General features: G+C 42.8%; 1 protein-coding gene across 1 annotated transcript in view; it reads left to right on the forward strand.

Moving 5' to 3' along the window:
• LOC126176319 (MTOR-associated protein MEAK7-like) overlaps positions 1–22,551 on the forward strand; it is a 132,994-nt gene that overhangs the window by 68,108 nt on the left and 42,335 nt on the right. Inside the window, exons 3-4 of the mRNA XM_049923469.1 lie at positions 5,304–5,484; positions 14,311–14,647. Of these exons, the coding sequence (XP_049779426.1) occupies positions 5,304–5,484; positions 14,311–14,647 (518 nt within the window). The remainder of the gene's footprint in view (positions 1–5,303; positions 5,485–14,310; positions 14,648–22,551) is intronic.

The raw sequence follows: 22,551 nt of genomic DNA on the forward strand, positions 1-22,551 counted from the left end.
TTTATAACCATTGCCGGTAAATACAATTGGTGTGTGCCGACAACTACAAAATTAATAGAGATGTCTGAAGCTGATGAGGTGCTTTACAACGTGAGGCACCCTGAATACAAAAATAGATTAAGAAGATTGGAGACCTAACCTGACCTAACCTAACCTAACATAACCCTCTCCTGTAGCAAGGAATCGGAGTGTAATAGTGAGCCTGTCTTCTGAAGATGTAGCAGTTCTTAAGTGAATATTGTGCTTTGTGATATGAGGATACACTTCATTGAGCACATACAGAAATGTATGCTCATCCATTCTTAAGTAATTGATGTACGACTTGACGTCTTCCACTGTAAGCTCACGTGACAAGTTTTGTTGAATGCTTTTATCGTGTCGTCGTAAAACCCACCGCTTCACCCAGATTAGATTACTTTTTCGTTCCGTAGATCCATGCTGGGGAGAGCCTCGTGGATGTGGAACATGTCGATTTTTTTATAGCTGAAATAACAATACTAATAGTATGAATAAATACAATACATCATTTGTTTCTATTAAAAATTTCGCCAATGGAGTAGAAGGAGTTAGTCAGTAGTAAGTCTTTCAAGCTCCTTAAACTGATCTTTATTTCTAACTAAATTTTTTATGTTTCCTGGCAAATTATTGAAGATGAGTGTTCCTGAGTAGTGGACCCCTTTTTGAACTAAAGGAAGTGCTTTTAAGTCCTTGTGCAGATCATTTTTGTTCCTGGTATTGTATGTATGAACTGAGTTGTTTGTTGGAAAAAGAGATATATTATTTACGACAAAATTCATTAAGAAGTAAATATACTGAGAGGCAGTAGTTAGTATACCCAGTTCTTTGAAGAGGTTTCTGCAGGAGGTCCGTGAATTTACTCCACAAATAATACGTATTACATGCTTTTGGACCTTGAAAACTTGTTTGACTGCAAGATTTACCCCAAAATATTATCCCATACGACATTATGGAATGAAAGTATGCAAGCTTTTTCATTTTTATGTTGCCTATGTCTGCTAACACTCGAATTGCAAATACAGATTTGTTAAGGCCTTTCTGCAGTTCTGTGGTGTGCTTCTCCCAACTGAATTTATTATCAAGTTGTAATCCCAGGACTTTTAAGACTGTCAACCTCGTATGTATGGTTCCATTTTTTCCCCCACTTCTTTTCCGCATGTGCACACAATGCAATTGGAGTACGTAGAACTGCTGCGGTTAATAACAAGTTGTTGTCAGCCATCTTGAACTTTGACGAAAAATTTGATGACAGTGTAATACCCCCTCTAGCGCTATGTCAAAGATCTTTGTCAAATATATTGGACGGAATATTGGATCACATCTTTGATCAAATCTTTGACAAAGAAATTTGATAGTGTAATACCGGCCTAACATCGATTTCCTGGGCGAGTTTTCTTACTGACTTGTTCGGACTCACGGATATTTTATAGGAAATATCGAGTAGTTTATCCTTACCCAAAACTCTAGGACGACCACTTCTCCATGCATCTGTTACTGAACCCGTTCTTCGAAATTTGTTAATCAAATCTCGCACGGTATCACGATGCAGGAGTGTTGTCTCCAGGAAAAATGAATTAAATGTTTGACGAACTGAAACTGTGTATTTACCGCCAGCTTTGAACACTTGTTCTACTAAAAACACACGTTCTTCAATGGTTAGCATTTTAACACTGACAAAAACGAAACAAACGAAAAAAGGAACTAAACTTAAGCGTTCCCATCAACACGTAATGACACACACCAACGATACTACTGATGCTGGCTGAGATAAACGAAACAGTGGAATGTTGGGAGAGTCCACTTGAAGGGTAGTAACCCAGGCAGGCGAACAATCATACAGCATGTGCGGCTAACAATCATAGGGCACTGCAGAGAGACTTTTTGGACACCCCATATAATTATTAAAGGCATAGCAGCAAACCTTAATTGATCTTTGCTTTGGAGACCTATTCATCTCCATTCCTGTTATTTTCTTGCCATTAAAAAAATTACATGATGTAGTGGTTATTAAAGAGATTAGGGTACATACTGAGGAGTATGCATAATCTTTTTTATCTCACTCTACCACAATTTAAATAAATGTGAATGTTGCACTTAAATATACATTATTAATAGATGTCTGGATACATCTGATCAGATAGCTTATGCAGAGTGAACATCACAGAGAGTGTGTGAAACTTGCTCAAATAAGATTTGTAATTCTTCTGATGCTTTCCCACTGGAGCCATTTTGCTAAGACTTGTCATAGCTCATGGAGAGGAAGCTGTGTGGGCAATGGGGGACAGCTGGCAACTGGGAGTGCCTCTGGTCAGTGAGTTTCCAGTGTCCACTCTGACACATTGTGGTTGATGCCAAAGGGAGTTGCTTTGAATATTTTTCATAATAAAAATCATGGTACCTGATCCATACCTTCAGTATCCTACTATCACTACTGCACCAGGTGGTATAGCGCAGCTGAATAAAAATACACCAGCAGTAATTGTAACTAGGATCTATCAGTGTAATTTCTTAGTAATGTTGTGTGTGTGTGAGAGTGTTGTGTGTGAGTGTGTCTGTGTACCTGTAGTGCAATTGTTACTAATGGTTTTATGTGTGTGATAATAATTTTCCATGGTAGCAGCAGGTGATGAGGTACGTTGCCTGCGCTGCTGGTGCTTGGGTGCACAAGCTTGTACCATCCTGATAACAATGGCACACAGTACTATAGTGGGAGTTGGTGCAACTTTGTGCAGCGCTCTTCAATGTGCACAGAGAGGTGCTCCATGGTGTGGTAATTGCGTACATAATGATGTCGTTTTTTCCAAAATTACTTCTATCCTGTCCCAGCAGTGGTGCAATTGTTTTAACATTAAAAATAGTTATCACCGCATGTTAGTAATGGTGTCTGATTTGAGATGAAGTGCACAACGTTTTTTAAAAAGTTTGTGTTCCATTGCTAAAAATTAGGTAGATGGATGACCTTGAAAAGTAGCCAAAACTAGCTATGTAAAAGTGTAGCAACCTTTCTTTCTTATCTATATAACACGATAGTGAGTTGACCATTGTTTTTAATGTGCCTAAGTACTTGTTTATTACCCATCTAATCTATGCTGTGTACTCATTTCCAAGACCACAGTAAGCTGTAATTGTTTGAATGTGGGACATGAGTGTAATTTCTTTAAATAATGCACTATGGTAATTTTTAAACAGTAAAAGCTCATATTTATGATCTCAAAAATTCGGTATTTGGTTAAATCAGGAAAATTTTAACAAAAAGCCCCAAAGCTTTAGATGACAATATAAGAAGGCAGTCATATGTTGGAGTACTTGTAGATGTTCCATTTGACATATTGCTCTGATACAAATCACAAAAATGAAGCTGGATTAGAATAGGAGGTTGACGCACATATCAGGTGTGCAGACACGCAGAATACAAGTGAGTAATCTGTCCAATGGTTGATCATGAACCTTCTAATATGGTGAGCAGAAAACAAGTGATGAGACTCACCAAGCTGGGTAAAATGCGAGGCATACGGTTTTGGACATAAATCATTATAATTATGTAATAAATAGTGATGATAAAGTGATGTATCATTAATAACAGTAACTGAGTAACAAATTACAGAATTTGAAACACTAACTGGACAATACATTGTGATAGGTCAATACTAAAAACGGTAAGGAGGCTTGGCCCAGTGGCTAACTTGTAGAACACAACGAACCCCTTGTGTCAGGGAGGGGAAAGGACATTGGTTCAAAATGGTTCAAATGGCTCTGAGCACTATGGGACTCAACTGCTGTGGTCATAAGTCCCCTAGAACTTAGAACTACTTAAACCTAACTAACCTAAGGACATCACACACATCCATGCCCGAGGCAGGATTCGAACCTGCGACCGTAGTGGTCGTGCGGTTCCAGACTGTAGCGCCTTTAACCGCTCGGCCAATCCGGCCGGTGTGAAAGGACATTGACCTATGACCTTAAAGATGAGTGACACAACTGGCAGGTCACTGGGAGATAAGGAGGTGACCTTCATCTTAAGTGAAGTTGATCGCACTTGAAGTCTCCTTGACCCACTACTGTGGAAGAGTTTATTAATGGCGAAAGCAAATTTCAGAACTAATATTCATGATAAAAATTATATTGTAAATTCTACAAACAGTTGCGAAATAAGAGGTATTATAAAAGTATCTGAAATAAATTTCAAAGTATCAATATTCATTTTCTCGAGAAAATTGATACATACAAATCCACAAATAAAATTTAAAAAAAAAGTTAATATCATTTTTCTATTTCATGCTTTGTCTTCTTTTCATAGTAATTTTAAGTAACGATAAACTGTGTTTTATTTCTCTCAAAGGAGACAACTGTTCTACCATTTCATTACTTCATTATTCATTTATTTACCCATTTATGTTTTTATGCAAGCAATGCGTTGGCGTCTTTTTGTCCAGATTTATGATTATGTTCCACTGTTAAATATGAAGTATCTTTCGTGAGAGAACATTCGAACAAAAAATTTCCTCATTCAACTTTCTCATACATAGCGGAAACAAAATAGTCAATAAAATTAAGATTTAGAATACACAATGGTGAAAAAGTACTATTTTACATTTTTTTCCTTCTCTCAAAGCTGCTCTGATACAAAACAATTTTTCCTTCTGGGGAGCTGTGATTTAGTCAGCATGTTTTATCTCATCTGTTTCACTTCTGTAACACTATAAGGATTCAAATATGATGATGTAAATGGCTAATTGCACGTCAGACTCGATGGTTTGTACTCAACATTTTTAGTATGTATAAGCGTTTTCAAAATTTCTTGCTAATTCATTATTCACTTTCACAAAAACGTCGTTCGTTATTTAGTTAAGAGTGCATGCTTTCCCAGTCGAACAAAAGTTCATAAGCGTGATTTATCTGCCTTTATCTTCCACTTCCTGTGAGGTTCAAAGTGAGTTTGCTGGCAAAGATTACGAGCCATATGAACTTCCTAATCGAATTCTAAAAGAAAAATACATACCACAAAGAAGAAAGATAATATAATGTTGCTAAAAGAATGATTTGGTTTGAAGCTATAATACGAAGGACTGCGGCGAGCACTGGCTGACTTTTGTTTCTCCATACAATGTGAACATTCTTCCCAGCGATGCCTGTGCACATTGTGAGATACACTGAAGTCCAATTCGATGACATCCAGTGTGAATCTACTTTATTCACCTTCTCCCTCCCCTTCCCCCCCTCACCCACCCTCTGTTTGGGAGGTTGGAGTAAACAGTCAACAGATGAGAGGTGCAATTCTGCCGCAGGTCATTACGGACCGCACCTTCGTAACGCTGACTGAGCTGGAGCACTGGATTGTGACATGGCCTGCGCGCTTCTCCTTCTTCCTGTCCAGCGTGCTGGCCGAGATGTTCGACATGGAGGCGGACATCTTCTCGGGCAACGAGGACATCTCCACGTCACTGCTGCCGCTCTGCGTCATGCACGGTCAGTCGCCTGCCAGCTATGGTTACGTGGTCAGGGTTCCCAGCCATCCCGATTTTCCGGGGACTGTCATAGAGTCCTTACACACTTTAGTGTAATGTTTGGCTTTCATATTTGGTGCACTCGAGAATTGGCATATTTTATGGTCACAGTAGCACTACAGAATTTCCACGTTGGTATGTTTTGGATCACTCTATAAGCCTTGTTTCATTGTTTTCGTTGAATTTGACTGCCAGGACCATATCTGAAGAGGAAATTGTATAACTGCACAATTGACCATGCGAAATAAATACGACCAATAAATTAGCTGATCGGATAATCAAGTAACAGTATATTAACTCTCTCACTGTTATGTTGATGACTAACAGGGCCAAATGCCCCAGGGATTTTGAGACCACCTGTACTGGGTGTATGTTATGATCCCTGCATTCATGCACCCTTGTGGGCCCTCGTTTGCCAGCAACTGTCAAACAAAAATTTCAGAGTGTCTTGTGATCTCCTAAAACGGCCTTGCCGCAGTGGATACACCGGTTCCCGTGTGATCACCGAAGTTAAGCGCTGTTGGGCATGGCCAGCACTTGGATGGGTGACCATCCCATGCGCTGTTGCCATTTTTAGGGGTGCACTCAGCCTCGTGATGCCAATTGAGTAGCTACTTGACCGAATAGTAGCGGCTTCGGTCAAGAATACCATCATAACGACCGGGAGAGCAGTGTACTGACCCCACGCCCCTCCTATCTGCATCCTCCTCTGAGGATGACACGGCGGTCGGATGGTCCCGGTAGGCCACTCGTGGCCTGAAGACGGGGTGCTTGTATCTACTAAAGTGTTTAAAATAGCACTGATTTGAAAATGACGCTATAACTTAGCAATTAAGTTATGTGGTTCATTACTGAAGGTTACGGTTTCGAAATACATTAAGTGCACTCTTCTTCTTTTACATCCTCGTTGAAATGGCTGTGATCATCATTTCTCTTCAAGTAATTGGTTCAGAGAGAAGTTTTGATGCATAGCAAGTGAATCAGGGAGCAATTTAAGAACAGTTTATTTTCCCAGTAGTTGAACCATACTCCGAGAGGTGTTTTGCAGTGGCTGTATTTCTTTGCAAATGAGTGCACCTTACCATTCTATATATAAGACCTTTTCCCCAACTCTCAGTTTCTGTGTCCTACGTTGCTCTGTCAAAGGCGAGAACTCTGCTTGTAAGTCGTTCCTGCAAAACACACCCAACTAACTTAACGACAATTGCAGACAAGTGCAAGACACCACTTGTTCTTTCTTATTTTCTTAATCAAGATACCTTATTCACACTAGGAAACAATTTCAAGACAGCATTTGTTCCTCCACTTCTTGTATAACCGGCATAAGCTCAGGACAATAATTGTTGCCAAATACTTATCGGTAACTCTGTTGTTCCCCCTCGAATGTGTACAGATGCCAATATTACTGCAGCAACATCGAAGTGTCAGACTTAGTGACTTAAGGGCTCGTCTGTGTTACTGCTCCCGATCACTGCTTACTGTGACAGCTTCCTGGTAATGACTGCTTCTGGTACACTGTACTGTTCACTGCCTTCCATTCTCTGTGCTAGTCATTTATTTACTGGTTTTCCAGGGACACTTGTGCAAGTTCCCCCTGACTCTTCTCAAGGTCTTCTTAAGGACCCAGACTCTTCCAGAGCCTTTTAGAAAGTTCTCAATCAGTCTAGCTGTACGCCACCATGTGCTAGTTACCTGGGTGCCCGAGGATGTTAGTAGATTATCAAGGAGAGTTCTGGCACATAACTTAGATAAGATAAGAGGGTGTCATGTTACAAATCTGGTGTCAGGTTACACAGTTTGGCTCCTCAATGCCCACACTCCCTCACTCCTGGTGAATCACTGAGAACTGATGAAGATCATCCACGCAAATCACCCAGGCAACTGTATGACATATTTAAGGTCGTGATGTAAATCTATAGTGGTCAAATACGAATAGCAGTAAACCCCTCTCCCCTTCCCCTCCCCTCCCTAACCTTCCCCTGCCCTCCCCTCCCTTAAGTTGTCCTCCCATCTGGGCCAGAGAGTATCAAGAACCTCCTCCACACACTCAGGCAATTATATTAGTACTCCCAATTTCACATATTTTCCCATAATTTTCTTATTTTCCATGCTTTTATACATTTTTCACCCGTTACGCATTTTTACCGAGTTTTCTATAGTTTTATATATTTTGTCCAATTACCCAAAATGTATCTCATTGCTCTCAGCGTCACAGCGACGTCATGATGCAGTCAGGCAAACACAATGCAATATTTGCCGAGATTAGATATCACTGCTATTGAAGCACACCTGCACAACCCCATCTTTTATACTGGGACATCTGAATGGGTACCATAGAGACAGGTTGATTGCTGTGTCTATTTGTTAATTACAAATTGTATCATTCAACATCTATTTCTTAGTAACAAAATAATATTTCATCATTAGAGGAGCCAGCAGACATCACACCTGTCACATTACTCTTATTTTTCTACATTTTCCGAAAAAAATATTGATTTCACCCAATTAGTTGAGCTATCTGTCAACATCAACATCATGACATGTTATGTCATGATAGCGCATCAGTGTCATGTTGCAATGACGTCATTATGCTCTCAGGCAATCACAATGCAGCATGATCTACATCTCCATAAATACTCAGCAAGCCACCAAGCGGTGCGTGGCGGAGGTCACAACTCGCGCCAAAGTCATATTTCCCCCCCCCCCCCCCCCCCCTCCCCATCTGTTCCACTCGCTGATCGCCCAAGGGAAAAACGACTGTCTGAACACCTCAGTACGAGTTCTGATTTCCCTTATCTTTGAATGGCGATCATTGCGCGATTTGAAAGTTGGTGGTAATAATATATGCTCTACATCCTCGGCGCAGATCGGATTTCGGAATTTAGTGAGCAGCCCCTTCCGCTTAGCGCGCCGTCTATCTGCAAGTGCGTCCCACTTCAAATTTTCTATGAGATTTGTAACGCTGTCGCGATGGCTAAATGTACCAGTCACGAATCTTGCCGTTCTTCTTTGGACCTTCTCAATCTCGTGAATCAGACCCAACTGGTAAGAGTCCCATAAAGACGAACAATACTCTAAGACTGGACGAACTAACGTATTGTAAGTTATTTCCTTTGTTGAAGGACTGCATCGCTTCAGGATTCTACCAAAAAACCGCAATATAGAGCTCGCCTTGCCCGTTACTTGTGTAATCTGATCATTCCATTTGAGATCATTTGGAATAGTCACACCCAGGTACTTGACGGATGTTACCTCTTCCAAAGACTGGGAATTTATTTTGTACTCGTACATTAATGGGGATTTTCGCCTTGTTACACTTAATAATATTAAGAGATAACTGCCAGTTTATTTTATGCAAATCCTCATTGATTTGTTTACAACTTTTGTGTGATACTACTTCCCTGTAGACTACAGCATTATCGGCAAACAGTCTAATGCCGCTGTCAATACCATCAACCAGATCGTTTATGTAAATCGTAAAAAGCAGCGGACCTATTACACTACCCTGGGGCACACCTGAAGTTACGCTTGTTTCTGTTGAAGTCACTCCGTTCAGGAGGACATACTGCTCCTTGTCTGTTAGAAAACTATCTATCCAACAGCATATGTCATCGGATAGACCGGTTACGCCGTAAGCACGCACTTTTTGGAGGTAGTGACAGTGTGAAACTGAGTCGAAAGCCTTTCGAAAGTCGATAAATATGGCATCAACCTGGGACTGATATGGCATCAACCAATTGATCGTTACGGCATCAACCTGATCCCAATTTATGTATCATTGCTACGCCACCAAGCCATTACTAGTATGTGTGTGTGTGTGTGTGTGTGTGTGTGTGTGTGTGTGTGTATGTATGAAATAGTGGCGTCATGTAAATGAACGCTACTGGCGCCAAAAGAAAGATATTGAATATAAAAGAAATACCACACTGTGGTTGATAAACCTCCTGCCAAACCACCACTAAATTACTAGATTGTGTGAAATTATAGTAAAATTCTGATGCTTCAAAGATACGGCATGTGTATAGCACAGTGCTACAAAATATGCATCTAGAGACACAATCGATCAGTAACTGAAACAACGCCAACTAAAATCATGTCACCTGCAAGGTAGACCACTCCTTAGACTATGATGTGTGGGTGTGTAGCTGCAAACACCGATCTTGAACTATGATTGCAGGCACAGTATCACACAACCCAACAACTGCCGAAACAATCTCGGTCTCGCACAAGCCGGTCTGACGACATGTTCGAGAAAGTGGAGAGAATTGTTTTGGGGGATCGCCGAATGACTGTTGAACAAATCGCCTCCAGAGTTGGCATTTCTGTGGGTTCTGTGCACACAATCCTGCATGACGACCTGAAAATGCGAAAAGTGTCATCGAGGTGGGTGCCACGAATGTTGACGGACGACCACATGGCTGCCCGTGTGGCATGTTGCCAAGCAATGTTGACGCGCAACGACAGCATGAATGGGACTTTCTTTTCGTCGGTTGTGATAATGGATGAGACGTGGATGCCATTTTTCAATCCAGAAACAAAGCGCCAGTCAGGTCAATGGAAGCACACAGATTCACCGCTACCAAAAAAATTACGGGTACCCGCCAGTGCTGAAAAAACGATGGTGTCCATGTTCTGGAACAGCAAGGGCGCAATCCTTACCCATTGCGTTCCAAAGGGCACTACGGTAACAGGTGCATCCTACGAAAATGTTTTGAAGAACAAATTCCTTCCTGCACTGCAACAAAAACGTCCGGGAAGGGCTGCGCGTGTGCTGTTTCACCAAGACAACGCACCCGCACATCGAACTAACGTTACGCAACCGTTTCCTCGTGATAACAACTTTGAAGTGATTCCTCATGCTCCCTACTCACCTGACCTGGCTCCTAGTCACTTTTGGCTTTTTCCAACAATGAAAGACACTCTCCGTGGCCGCACATTCATCAGCCGTGCTGCTATTACCTCAGCGATTTTCCAGTGGTCAAAACAGACTCCTAAAATAGCCTTCGCCGCTGCCATGGAATTATGGCGTCAGCGTTGTGAAAAATGTGTACGTCTGCAGGGCGATTACGTCGAGAAGTAACTCCAGTTTCATCGATTTCGGGTGAGTAGTGAATTAGAAAAAAAATCGGAGGCCTTAGAACTTGAATGCACCTCGTAAAACTATAGAAATACAGATTACATCATTATAACGAATTATCGACCCTGATTGTACGGAATGTGTGGTCAGCCACACAGTTCAACAATATTTACTTTAATTATCTGAATGATGTCGGTTTAGCCCTCACTACAGTCTGCTTTAGTATTCGCAAAAGTGTAGGGCAAACTGGAATGTGTCTTAGCAACGTCTGTGTTTCTGTTAAAAATGTGCACTGCACTCGATTTTTCACAGACGTTCAGCAAGGAAAAATCATACGATAACGTGAACGCACCCTGGCAGACTAAAACTGTGTGACGTACTGTGGCTTAAACCCAGGACCCTGCCACTCAAGGGCAATGCCCTTACCGACTGAGATGTACAAGCGCAACTGATGGCCCTTCTTCACAGCTTGACTTCCGTTAGTATCTCAGCTCCTACCTTTCAAACTTCAAGACGATGTTCTTGGTTCAGATACCAGTCCGGCGCACAAGTTTAACCTGCCTAGAAGTTTCAGAATAACACACACTCTACTGCGGAGTGAATGTTTTATTCTGGAAACAGTAAAGTATCTTGTACTCGCCAAAATCATTGCCATTCAAGTCCGCTGGCAGGCTGAAGAGCAACCACGTTACAGAGACTCTCTTTTGTTAGCTACACCTTTGGACAGTTTCACCAGGTTACATCGAACCTTTCAGGAATACGCGTTCTTTTAAATCACTTTTGACACAGTGCACAGGCATGCCCAGAAACGTTTATTTTTATTGTATGTGTTAGCACAATATGAAATATTTAAATTAAATACGCTGGATGAAAAATTAATCAACTCCAGATGATATCATATTAGTACTATAGCCTCAATTGGGCTAGGAAAACGTTCCACAAGTTTTTTCAGGTGTCCCATGTCCAAAGAAATTAAGATCTAGTGTTTAGCGCGTCGTAAGAGGTACGATAAAGTGCCTGACTGTTAATAATACCAGAAATACATTCTAAGACAAAAAAATTACGCATCACGAAGGAGTTATCCGAACGGGTTGGAAATCGTTAGATGTGATATACGTGTATGTACAAACAAATGATTACAGTTTGACGAAATTGTGTGCTTTATTCAAGACAAAGAGCTTCACGTGTTGGTCGACCTCTGGCCTTATGCAAGCAGTTCGCGTTGACTGATAGAATTGTTGGGTGTCCTCCTGAGGAATGCCGTGCCAAAATCTGCCTACTCGGTTAGAGGGATCGTCGAAATCCTAAGTTGGTTAGAGAGCCCTGGCCATGATGCTCCAAACGTTTTCAGCTGGGGACAGATTCATCGACCTTGCTGGCCAAGGTACGTTTGGCAAACACGAAGATGAAGAAACTATCGCCGTGTGTCGGCAGCATTATCTTGCTGACATGTAAGCCCAGGATGCCTTGTCATGAAGGGCAACAAAATTTTGTGTAAAATATCGTCAACGTACCTCTGTTCCGCGGATTCCAACCAAAGGGGTCCTGCTGTGAAAAGAAATGGTACCCCTGACCATAACTCCTGGTTGTCGGACCATATGGCGGGCAGCAATGGTTCAAATGGCTCTGAGCACTATGGGACTCAACATCTTAGGTCATAAGTCCCCTAGAACTTAGAACTACTTAAACCTAACTAACCTAAGGACATCACACACACCCATGCCCGAGGCAGGATTCGAACCTGCGACCGCAGCAGTCCCGCGGTTCCGGACTGCAGCGCCAGAACCGCTAGACCACCGCGGCCGGCTATTCTAGATGGAACTGCATGTGGTGATCACTTGGAGTACGTACCTCGCAAAGGTCTATTGCTCACAGCAGCACATAAAGCTTTACATCTTTATGGGACAAACAACAAAGAAACTGCACGGTAGCTGACTGGGGCCAATAGCAGCGAAGTCCGATGAGTCCGGATTTTGTCTGTTTTCCAACGACACTATGTGGTGAGTACACTGAAAGTCCAATGAGGCGTTTAACCTGCAGTGTGTGAGGCGTGTAGTTCAGGTCGTAGGCGGTTCTGTGATATACTGTTGGTGTGCAGGAAGATCTGCAGCGGATAGTCACTTGGTGCAGAGAGTGGCAACTGACCCTTAACATAGACAAATGAAATGTATTGCGAATACATAGAAAGAAGGATCCATTATTGTATGATTATATGATAGCAGAACAAACGCTGGTAGCAGTTACTTCTGTGAAATATCCGGGAGTATGCGTACGGAACGATTTGAAGTGGAATGATCATATAAAATTAATTGTTGGTAAGGTGGGTGCCAGGTTGAGATTCATTGGGAAAGTCCTCAGAAAATGTAGTCCATTTCGTTCGACCTGTACTTGAGTTTTGCTCATCAGTGTGGGATCCGTACCAGATCGGGTTGACAGAGGAGATAGAGAAGATCCAACGAAGAGCGGCGCGTTTCGTCACAGGGTTATTTGGTAAGCGTGATAGTGTTACGGAGATGTTTAGCAAACTCAAGTGGCAGACTCTGCAAGAGAGGCGCTCTGCATCGCGGTGTAGCTTACTGTCCAGGTTTCAAGAGGGTGCGATTCTGGATGAGGTATCGAATATATTGCTTCCACGTATTTATACCTCCCGAGGAGATCACGAATCTAAAATTAGAGAGATTCGAGCGCTCACGGAGGCTTTCCGGCAGTCGTTCTTCCCGCGAACCGTACGCGACTGGAACAGGAAAGGGAGGTAATGACAGTGGCACATAAAGTGCCCTCCGCCACACACCGTTGGGTGGCTTGCGGAGTATAAATGTAGATGTAGATGTAAACAAAACGCTCTTTTCTGCTGCTGTGTCACGTGTTCGTGACAAGTTATGAGCTAGTTGCCTACTAGAAGCTGCCACATGGAGTGATTCAGCTGTCCTTACCTATGGGTTTTACGCAACTCACAACATTTTCAAATGCCACATGACAAGATTTTCATATTCTCTCGCTCGATATGCACAAAATTTAGTCTTACAGAAAAGAAGAACAGGAGGTTTTTGTAGGAAATTTAATGTAGCTAAATTTTGTAGGCTGTAGTTTTAGAATTATTTTAGAAAAACGTCCTAAAGTGACCTTGAAACGCATCGAATATACTGGCCTCCAGAGGAAACATGTTCCTGTACAAAATTTAATTGCATTTGATTTAGTATAAAAAGGTCATGTTGATTTTTTCTTGTAGTATGTGCATTTATTTTACGAGTGGCGCGCGAGAGAATATGAAAACTTCGAGTGGGATTTTTGAAGGTGTTGCAGGTTGCATAAAACCTGTCGGTAGGCGCAGCTGAATCACCCTATATGCACGACTTGACAACCACGGCTTAGTCAAAGTGGGGGGTCACACGACATGCTGGTACCAGTTCTGCAGCATCTACAGCACTTTACAGCAACCGAGGAGTGGCAGCTACTTCGTCTGGTGATCTTAGTACGTGATATAACTAACACGAAAAGAATCTACGTAAATTACGGCATGCTGCGGCAGACTGTTAGACAAGAAACCAATTGCCGATGTTCCTATACGGTAGGCGTTGTCCCAGGGAACCCTACACCACTAGCACTGCTCGCTCTTCAGTTTGCAGACAGGCTAGGGAAAAGAGTGAAGACCGCATGCAGATGGTCTCTGCGAGGTGGAAACGCCCGGGTGCCTGTTTTTGCGCCTGTCAGGTAGTTCAGCCAGCACAGCTCAGCGCGGCGTGGCCGGTCCTCCAGAAGCAGGCATGCCCACAGGCAGGCACCGCACGTTCCCGTCCGTGGTGGACGTGCCGTCGGTGGTGCACGTGAACATGTCGCTGCCGCGGCCGCTGCGCTCCCAGTGGCGGCTGCTCTTCACCACCGTCGAGCACGGCGTCAGCTACACCAAGCTGGTGGAGCGCATCGCCAACAAGGGACCCACAGTCCTCATCGTGCAGGACGCCACCGAGCACGTCTTCGGCGGCTTCGCCTCGGACAGTTGGGACTACTCCGACAGCTTCCGCGGGGACTTCACCTGCTTCCTTTTCACGTAAGTCGGAACCTTGCTTCTTCTGGCGCTATCCCGCCTGTGGTGCTCTCGGGATGGAGACCCACGGGTGGAGAGGGGTTAGACGTTTGTATAGAAGCGTTAAGTGAATTAAGGGAAACGAATTCGTGGATGAAACAGACAATGATTGCACGATACCTACTACAGAATATATACGTACGTAGGGTCCTTCAATAAGTAATGTCCCACATTTTTTTCTCAGAACATATTACATTTATTGTTAAGAGTTAGAATTTGGTGACAATATACACTACTGGCCATTAGCATTGCTATACCAAGAAGAAATGCAGATGATAAACGGGTATTCATTGGACAAATATATTATACTAGAAATGACATGTGATTACATTTTCACGCAATTTGGGTGCATAGATCCTGAGAAATCAGTACCCAGAACAACCACCTCTGGCCGTAATAACGGCCTTGATACGTCTGGGCATTGAGTGAAACAGAGCTTGGATGGCGTGTACAGGTACAGCTGCCTATGCAGCTTCAACACGATACCACAGTTCATCAAGAGTAGTGACTGGCGTATTGTGACGAGCCAGTTGCTCGGCCACCATTGACCAGACGTTTTCAATTGGTGAGAGATCTGGAGAATGTGCTGGCCAGGGCAGTAGTCGAACATGTTCTGTATCCAGAAAGGCCCGTACAGGACCTACAACATGTGGTCGTGCATTATCCTGCTGAAATGTAGGGTTTCGCAGGGATCGAATGAAGGGTAGAGCCACGGGTCGCAACACATCTGAAATATAACATCCACTGTTCAAAGTGCCGTCAAAACGAACAATTATGACCGAGACGTGTAACCAATGGCACCCCATACCATCACGCCGGGTAATACGCCAGTATGGCGATGACGAATACACGCTTCCAATGTGCGGTCACCGCGATGTCACCAAACACTGAAGCGACCATCATGATGCTGTAAACAGAACATGGATTCATCCGAAAAAAATGACATTTTGCCATTCGTGCAGCTAGGTTCGTCGTTGAGTACAGCATCGCAGGCGCTCCTATCTGTGATTCAGCGTCAAGGGTAACCATAGCCATGGTCTCCGAGCTGATAGTCCATCTGCTGCAAACGTCGTCGAGCTGTTCGTGCAGATGGTTGTCGTCTTGCAAACGTCCCCATCTGTTGACTCAGGGATCAAAACGTGGCTGCACGATGCGTTACAGCCATGCGGATAAGATGTCTGTCATATCGACTGCTAGTGATACGAGGCCTTTTGGATCCAGCACGGCGTTCCGTATTACCCTCCTGAACCCACCGATTCCATATTCTGCTAACAGTCATTGGATCTCGACCAACGCGAGCAGCAATGTCGCGATACGATAAACCGCAATCGCGATAGGCTACAATCCGACATTTATCAAATTCGGAAACGTGATGGTACGCATTTCTCCTCCTTACCCGAGGCATCACAACAACGTTTCACCAGGCAACGCCGGTCAACTGCTGTTTGTGTATGAGAAATCGGTTGGAAACTTTCCTCATGTCAGCACGTTGTAGGTGTCGCCACCGGCGCCAACCTTGTATGAATGCTCTGAAAGGCTAATCATTTGCATATCACAGCATCTTCTTCCTGTCGGTAAAATTTCGCGTCTGTAGCACGTCATCTTCGTGGTGTAGCATTTTTAATGGCCAGTAGTGTACATCAACATGTCTTGTCCATGTCCTATTTTTCTATGTAGACTCCATCTTGTTCTATGGCCATATCAACGTTGTGGAAGAGCATGTTCCTGCTGGTAAAAGTTCTTGTCCTGTAGGCGTAGCCATGTTTTCAATACATGAGTGACACTCTTGTCATCTTCAAAGTGTGCTTCCTGTAGTGAATCTTTAAGCGGCCCAAAGAGATGGAAGTCCGAGGATGCCAGGTCTGGACTGTAGGATGGATGAGGCAATGATGTCCAACTCAATTTGGCGATGTGTTCCTGGATTCTCAGACTTCTCTGTGGGCGTGCATTATTGAGCTGGGTTCTTGTCCGATGGAATACGTCGAAAACGGTTCTTGAGTTTATTCAGAGTCTTCACGTATGCCTCTGAATTGATGGTTGACGCTCTTGGCATCGCATCCACGAGAATGATGCCATCACAATCCCAGAAGACTGTCACCATGACTTTTCCAGCAGAGGGGGTTGTCTTGAATTTCATATTTTGTGGTGAATGAGGATGATGCCACTCCATGGACCGCCTTTTTGTTTCTGGCGCAAAGTGGTGCATCCAGATTTCGTCCCCTATGACGATCCGTGACAGAAAGGCCCCTCCATTGGTTTCAAAACGCCCCAACAATTCAGATGAAATGGCCTTTCTTTGGATCTTGTGATCAGCTGTGAGCATTGGTGGAACCCATCGTGAGAACCTCTTTGAATATCTGAGAGACTCGATCATTACAGACACACTTCCAATGCTGACCTACAACTGTAGAGCCAGTTGTCCAGTTTTGATGCGTCGGTCGGCACTAATAATGGCATTCGCACGATTCAGCATGTCTGGAGCAGGACGTCCCGAGCGTGGCTGATCATGGAGCTCTGTTTCTGCATTTCCTGAGGCTGTAACATTCTTTACCCATCGTCCAACTAACTCCTAACAACTGCAGTATCGCCAACACTGCACACTAACGTTTATGGATGTTCACCACGATTTCTTTTTCTGCACACAAGAATTCAATAACAGCATGCTGCTTGTAACGTGAGTCGTATGAAGATGCCATTTTGACGATGCACTACGGCTCTGCCATATGCCAGAACGGTTCGAAACTTCACCGGAACACAGAACAAACATCAAATGTGAAGCACCAGCAAGGCCGTTTGTCTATGCATATTAATGGCTGTCTTTTATAAAAAATATGGGGCATTATTTATTGAACGACCCTCGTAAAAGTAGTTGTACTGAAAGTAATATATACAGAGTAAAAGTAAAAAATGGTACATGGCGTTTACAGTGACATTAGATGATTAACCTCAAAAGTTATACAGGTTGTACCAGGAGGAATGTCAGTTTCAGGGATATGACAGGAACGATCATTCGAAGCAAAAATTTCAAGATCTAGAACCACTATGAAACAAATCTCTTCTATTGCAAGCTCTTTGCTTTCCGTATTTTGGGAGGTGGTAATACACACCAAAAGAAGAGAAAAATGTTCAGTAAACAAAGGCTCTAGAATGTACACCTTAAGAGCTGTAAACTCTTGTTCATCTTCGCTGCTGCAAACCACATCTCTTCTACTGAACAGGTGTTCATACTTCTTAAGTTATGCATTTTAGAGCCCATGTTTATGGGGACATTTTTTCCTTGATTGCGTCCACACGACCACCTCTCAAAATATGTAAAGCAAAGAATAAGTCCAAAATGTATACTTTTTCAACATAAATTTAAGTTAGTAGTGGACTGCAATCGCTCGTACTGAGAAAACAAGAGAGATCACATAAAATTCAGTGACCGCAAGACGGAGACATTGGAAACGCCAGAAAAAGGGGCAATGCAACCCTTTCTTAAATTACCATTGGCCTTCACCATACGAACATGCAGCACAATTACTTAATGTTAACCTAATACTCATTTTTCTATGTATTTCATTAAATTGCATTTTCAAATAACCTAAACGGTAACAAGTGAGCCACACATGACGCATCTACGTATGACTCAATTATAATTGTTGCTAATATCATCTTCTGTCTGAAGACTGGTTTGATGCAGCCCTGCATGCTGCCCTGTTCTGTGCAGGTACCATATCTTCATCTTTGCATAATTGCTACAACCTACAACCATTCGAGGCTGCTTGCTGTAACTGAGCTCAGGTGTCCCTCTACAACTTTTAGATGATTCCTGTCAACCGATCCCGTCTTTTAGTCAAGTTATGATATAAATTTCTTTTTTCTTCAATTCTGTTACATTTACATACAGACTTCTCGAGCCACAGTACGGTGCACGGTGTAGGATACATTCTACCGCTACAAGTCATTCACTTTCCTGAAGCGAGGGAAAAACGACTGTTTATATACCCCCATAGGAGCCGTACTTTCGTTTACCGTGCCCTGTCCGCTCCTCATTAGTATCTCTGCATTCGTTAATCTTCAGCATTCTCCTGTAGCACATCATTTCGAAAGCTTCTATTCTCTTCATGTCTGAACTGCATCTCGCCCACGTTTTTATTCCATACAAGGCTACATATCAGACAAACACCTTCAGAAAAGATTTCCTGACACTCAAATCTATATTATGTCAACAAACCTTTCTTTTTTAGAAACGCTTATCTTGCCGTTGCTATTATGCATTTTATATCCTCTCTAGTACTTCTATCATCAGTTATTTTACTGCCCAGATAGCAAAGCTCATCTGTTACTTTCAGTGTTTCATTTCGAATCTATTTCCCTTGGCATCACATGATTTAACTCGACTACATATCATTAGCCTTGTTTTGCTTTAGTTGATGTTAGTCTTATAATATCTTTTCAGCCCACTATCCGTTGCGTTCGGGTGCCCTTCCAAGTCCTTTCCTGGCACTGACAGAATTTCAGTGTCATCGCAAACCCCAAAGTCTTATTTATTTCTCCTGAACTTCAGTTCCCTCTCCAAATTCCCCCTTCATTTTCTTTACCAGATACTCTGTGGACAGACTGAATGTCGCTACTGTGACTATTTTGTGATATCCAACGAAGTGCACCACCACCGATTAAAATGATCAAGCTGTACACCCTCTTCAGGCGTCCACCCTACGTAAAATTGGGAAAAAAAATTCCACTATTTTGCTGCGATAACTACTGATCACCACAGAATATCCTCGTTATTTCGAAACCATCATCAAAGTAAAGAAAAAGAAGGAATTTTAACCCTGAAGGGAAAAAAATCTATGTCAAGCAATTTCTTTCAGCTTGATGGACAAATTACGCGACCTGAGAGCGTCTCTCACGTTCAAATCAGTGTCGGTAAATAAACTGTCATGTACGTGTATATTACAAACATTTCAAGCACTTGAAGTAACATTACAGAATACAATCTTTCCCGCCATTAGATCAAATATCGGAAAAACACAATCATTTTACGTTTGACTACAACAAGCTACAATTCGGGAGGATGTTGATGTTTTGTACACTATGGCAAGTCCCATTTTACCAGTGCGAAGCTATATGACACCTGCATTTACGAAAGAAATCATGAGAGCCTGTCTTGTAATGCAGCCTCCTACAGTCTCTCTCTCTTCCGTTACATTGAAACCAATTACCATCTGAGTACTGACATTCGACATTTTTGCTCTGTAACTCATCTCTACCGACATATCTACATAGTTTCTACCATACATCAGAATCTTGCGTTCTAGTTTTTTAAGCAGTTTGATCATCACGGCCTGGTTCACATGTCAGAAAAAACACTATCTTTCTAGGCTCCACAACGAGCTATAATTCAAGTGGTGTCTACTTTATAATTAGAGGTTATGAAATATGAAATTACTGAGGACTTGAGGTAGTACATATTTTTATACACGCAATCCTGACGATAATAATAAAAACAGTCATGATTCCACGAGAATAGATACAGCCGATTTCTACTAGTCTTATGAGCAAAATCGATGTATTTTTTACAGAACTATCTGGATCCAAAGTTTAACTAGTTATACCACTCCTTGAAACAGAATCTTCTTTAAGATTTCACCCCATCTCTCTCTTCTGGTACATCTAAAAACAAATACCATCTGTGTGTCGACATCGAGCATGTTACATATACATGTATTGCTAAGTTGGAGCACGTGGCCAGTGCTCGAAGTTGCTTGCACTGATCTGAATAAAGTTTTGTCGACTGTACTGGAGGAAGACCATATCAATCAAACTATCAATAACAAGAGACAGTTCCTGTATTGGTCCTCCAAAGCAGTTTAATACATCGTTTTTCCAGCTGTGACAAATGGTTCAAATGGCTCTGAGCACTATGGGACTCAACATCTTAGGTCATAAGTCCCCTAGAACTTAGAACTACTTAAACCTAACTAACCTAAGGACATCACACACACCCATGCCCGAGGCAGGATTCGAACATGCGACCGTAGCAGTCCCGCGGTTCCGGACTGCAGCGCCAGAACCGCTAGACCACCGCGGCCGGCCCAGCTGTGACACATCCAAGCAGTGTACGACTATAACGTTATACACCTCCATACACTTTCTATTTCTACTATGATTTCGAGATCTGTGTCAGCTGCTAAACCAACATTATCACGTTTCGACCCATTGTCTCTCACAGAAAGCTCAACATCACATGGTGTAAACTACGCAGCTCCGACAACACAGAGGTTGGTAGAAATAAAACACAGATGTGATGTTTCTCAGTGACAAAAACGTGGAAAGCATCGCAACATATGGAAACTGAAAGAGTTTGCGGCACTGTAGTGCCTTTCCAACAGCTATCCGAAGGCGATAACATATACAGGTAATCTTATCTTCCACTGTGATTGGGTAGCGGATGTATTGGTGTTCCATTTAGAAGAGCATTGTTTCCTCATTTTGCAGTCATGTACATGATTTCTGTTCTAGTGTTGACCATCAGCAGAAGATGCTGTTCACAACACATGCGAGGAAGTAGAGATAAAAAGAGGTACTGTTACCCTATTGGTGGAAAAATTTTAAAAATATAGAAACATGTGCAGCACATACAGCGTATGGAAACTGGACGATTCTGCGACACTGAGGAACGCTTCCAAACACCTGTCTGAAGGTGAGGACTCCTACATTTAATCCCATTCTCCACAGTGACAAGTAGCAGATATCCAGTGTTCCGCCAATGCTCCCTCCATCTCAACCATGTGGTGTCAGTCAATCATTATGCGGTAATCAACAGTGAACCTGTGGACAGATGAGATGGGAAAGACACTGTTGATATGGGGCGATGTACGGTAATACACACTGCAGTTGATGGTGCAATCAATTTTAGAAATTATACCAGTTGTTCCTAATTTCAACGCCAGCCAAGACGCAACAGACTGCTTCCCAGTTTTTGCATCATATATGACTGTGCAGTACGTCTATTCGGCGATATACACCGAAGTATACCAGACAGAGTCCTATACCAATGCAATTAGGGTATCTACATATTTACAGCGCATCGGTCATAGCGCAGATTTTACGATAACGGTTGGTCATCTTTCCCTGTCTGGGTGGCATCACGAAGTATTCTAAAATTCGTAGGATAAAGTCGGAGATAGACAGATCCCTCCCACATTGCCCTTGACCAATCCTCCCTGCGACACCAATCTTACCTACAGCATCCATCCAAAAGCACAAGATCTCTTCCAATGGATCTGTGTCAAGAAGGGTAGTATCTCTTATCAGTTTATAGTAAACGTGAGAGTGTTGTGGTGATACAACAAATAATTAAGAAGAAACATGTGGTTTATACATGACGGAGCTCCAGACAGATGGAGTTTCAAAGATTTCACGTAAATGAACCGTGCTATGAATTGTGAAGCATTATTCCACTGTATGGAGTCAGTACCAGGAAAGTACCTGCATGAGAGAAATGATGTACAGCATAAACATACAATCTGATGGTTACCCAGTTCTGCACATCGCTTCGGTTCACTCCTAGACGCCTGGACACTTCCCTTGTTGAGTGCCCTTCCTGGCACAAAGTAACGATGCAGAAGCGATCGAACTGCGGTGTTGACTGTCTAGGCATGGTTGAACTACAGACAACACGAGCTGTGTACCTCCTTCCTGGTGGATTGATTGGAAGTGATCGGCTGTTGAACACCCTCCGTGTAATAGGCGCTGCTCATCCATGGTTGCTTACATCTTTGGATGCCTTTAATGACAGGCCTGAACAGTCAAAGGGACTGTGTCTGTGATATAATACCCACAGTCAACACCTGCCTTCAGGAGTTCATGGAACCGTGATG

Source organism: Schistocerca cancellata, chromosome 3, assembly GCF_023864275.1.
Source record: "Schistocerca cancellata isolate TAMUIC-IGC-003103 chromosome 3, iqSchCanc2.1, whole genome shotgun sequence".
Lineage (NCBI taxonomy): Eukaryota > Metazoa > Arthropoda > Insecta > Orthoptera > Acrididae > Schistocerca > Schistocerca cancellata.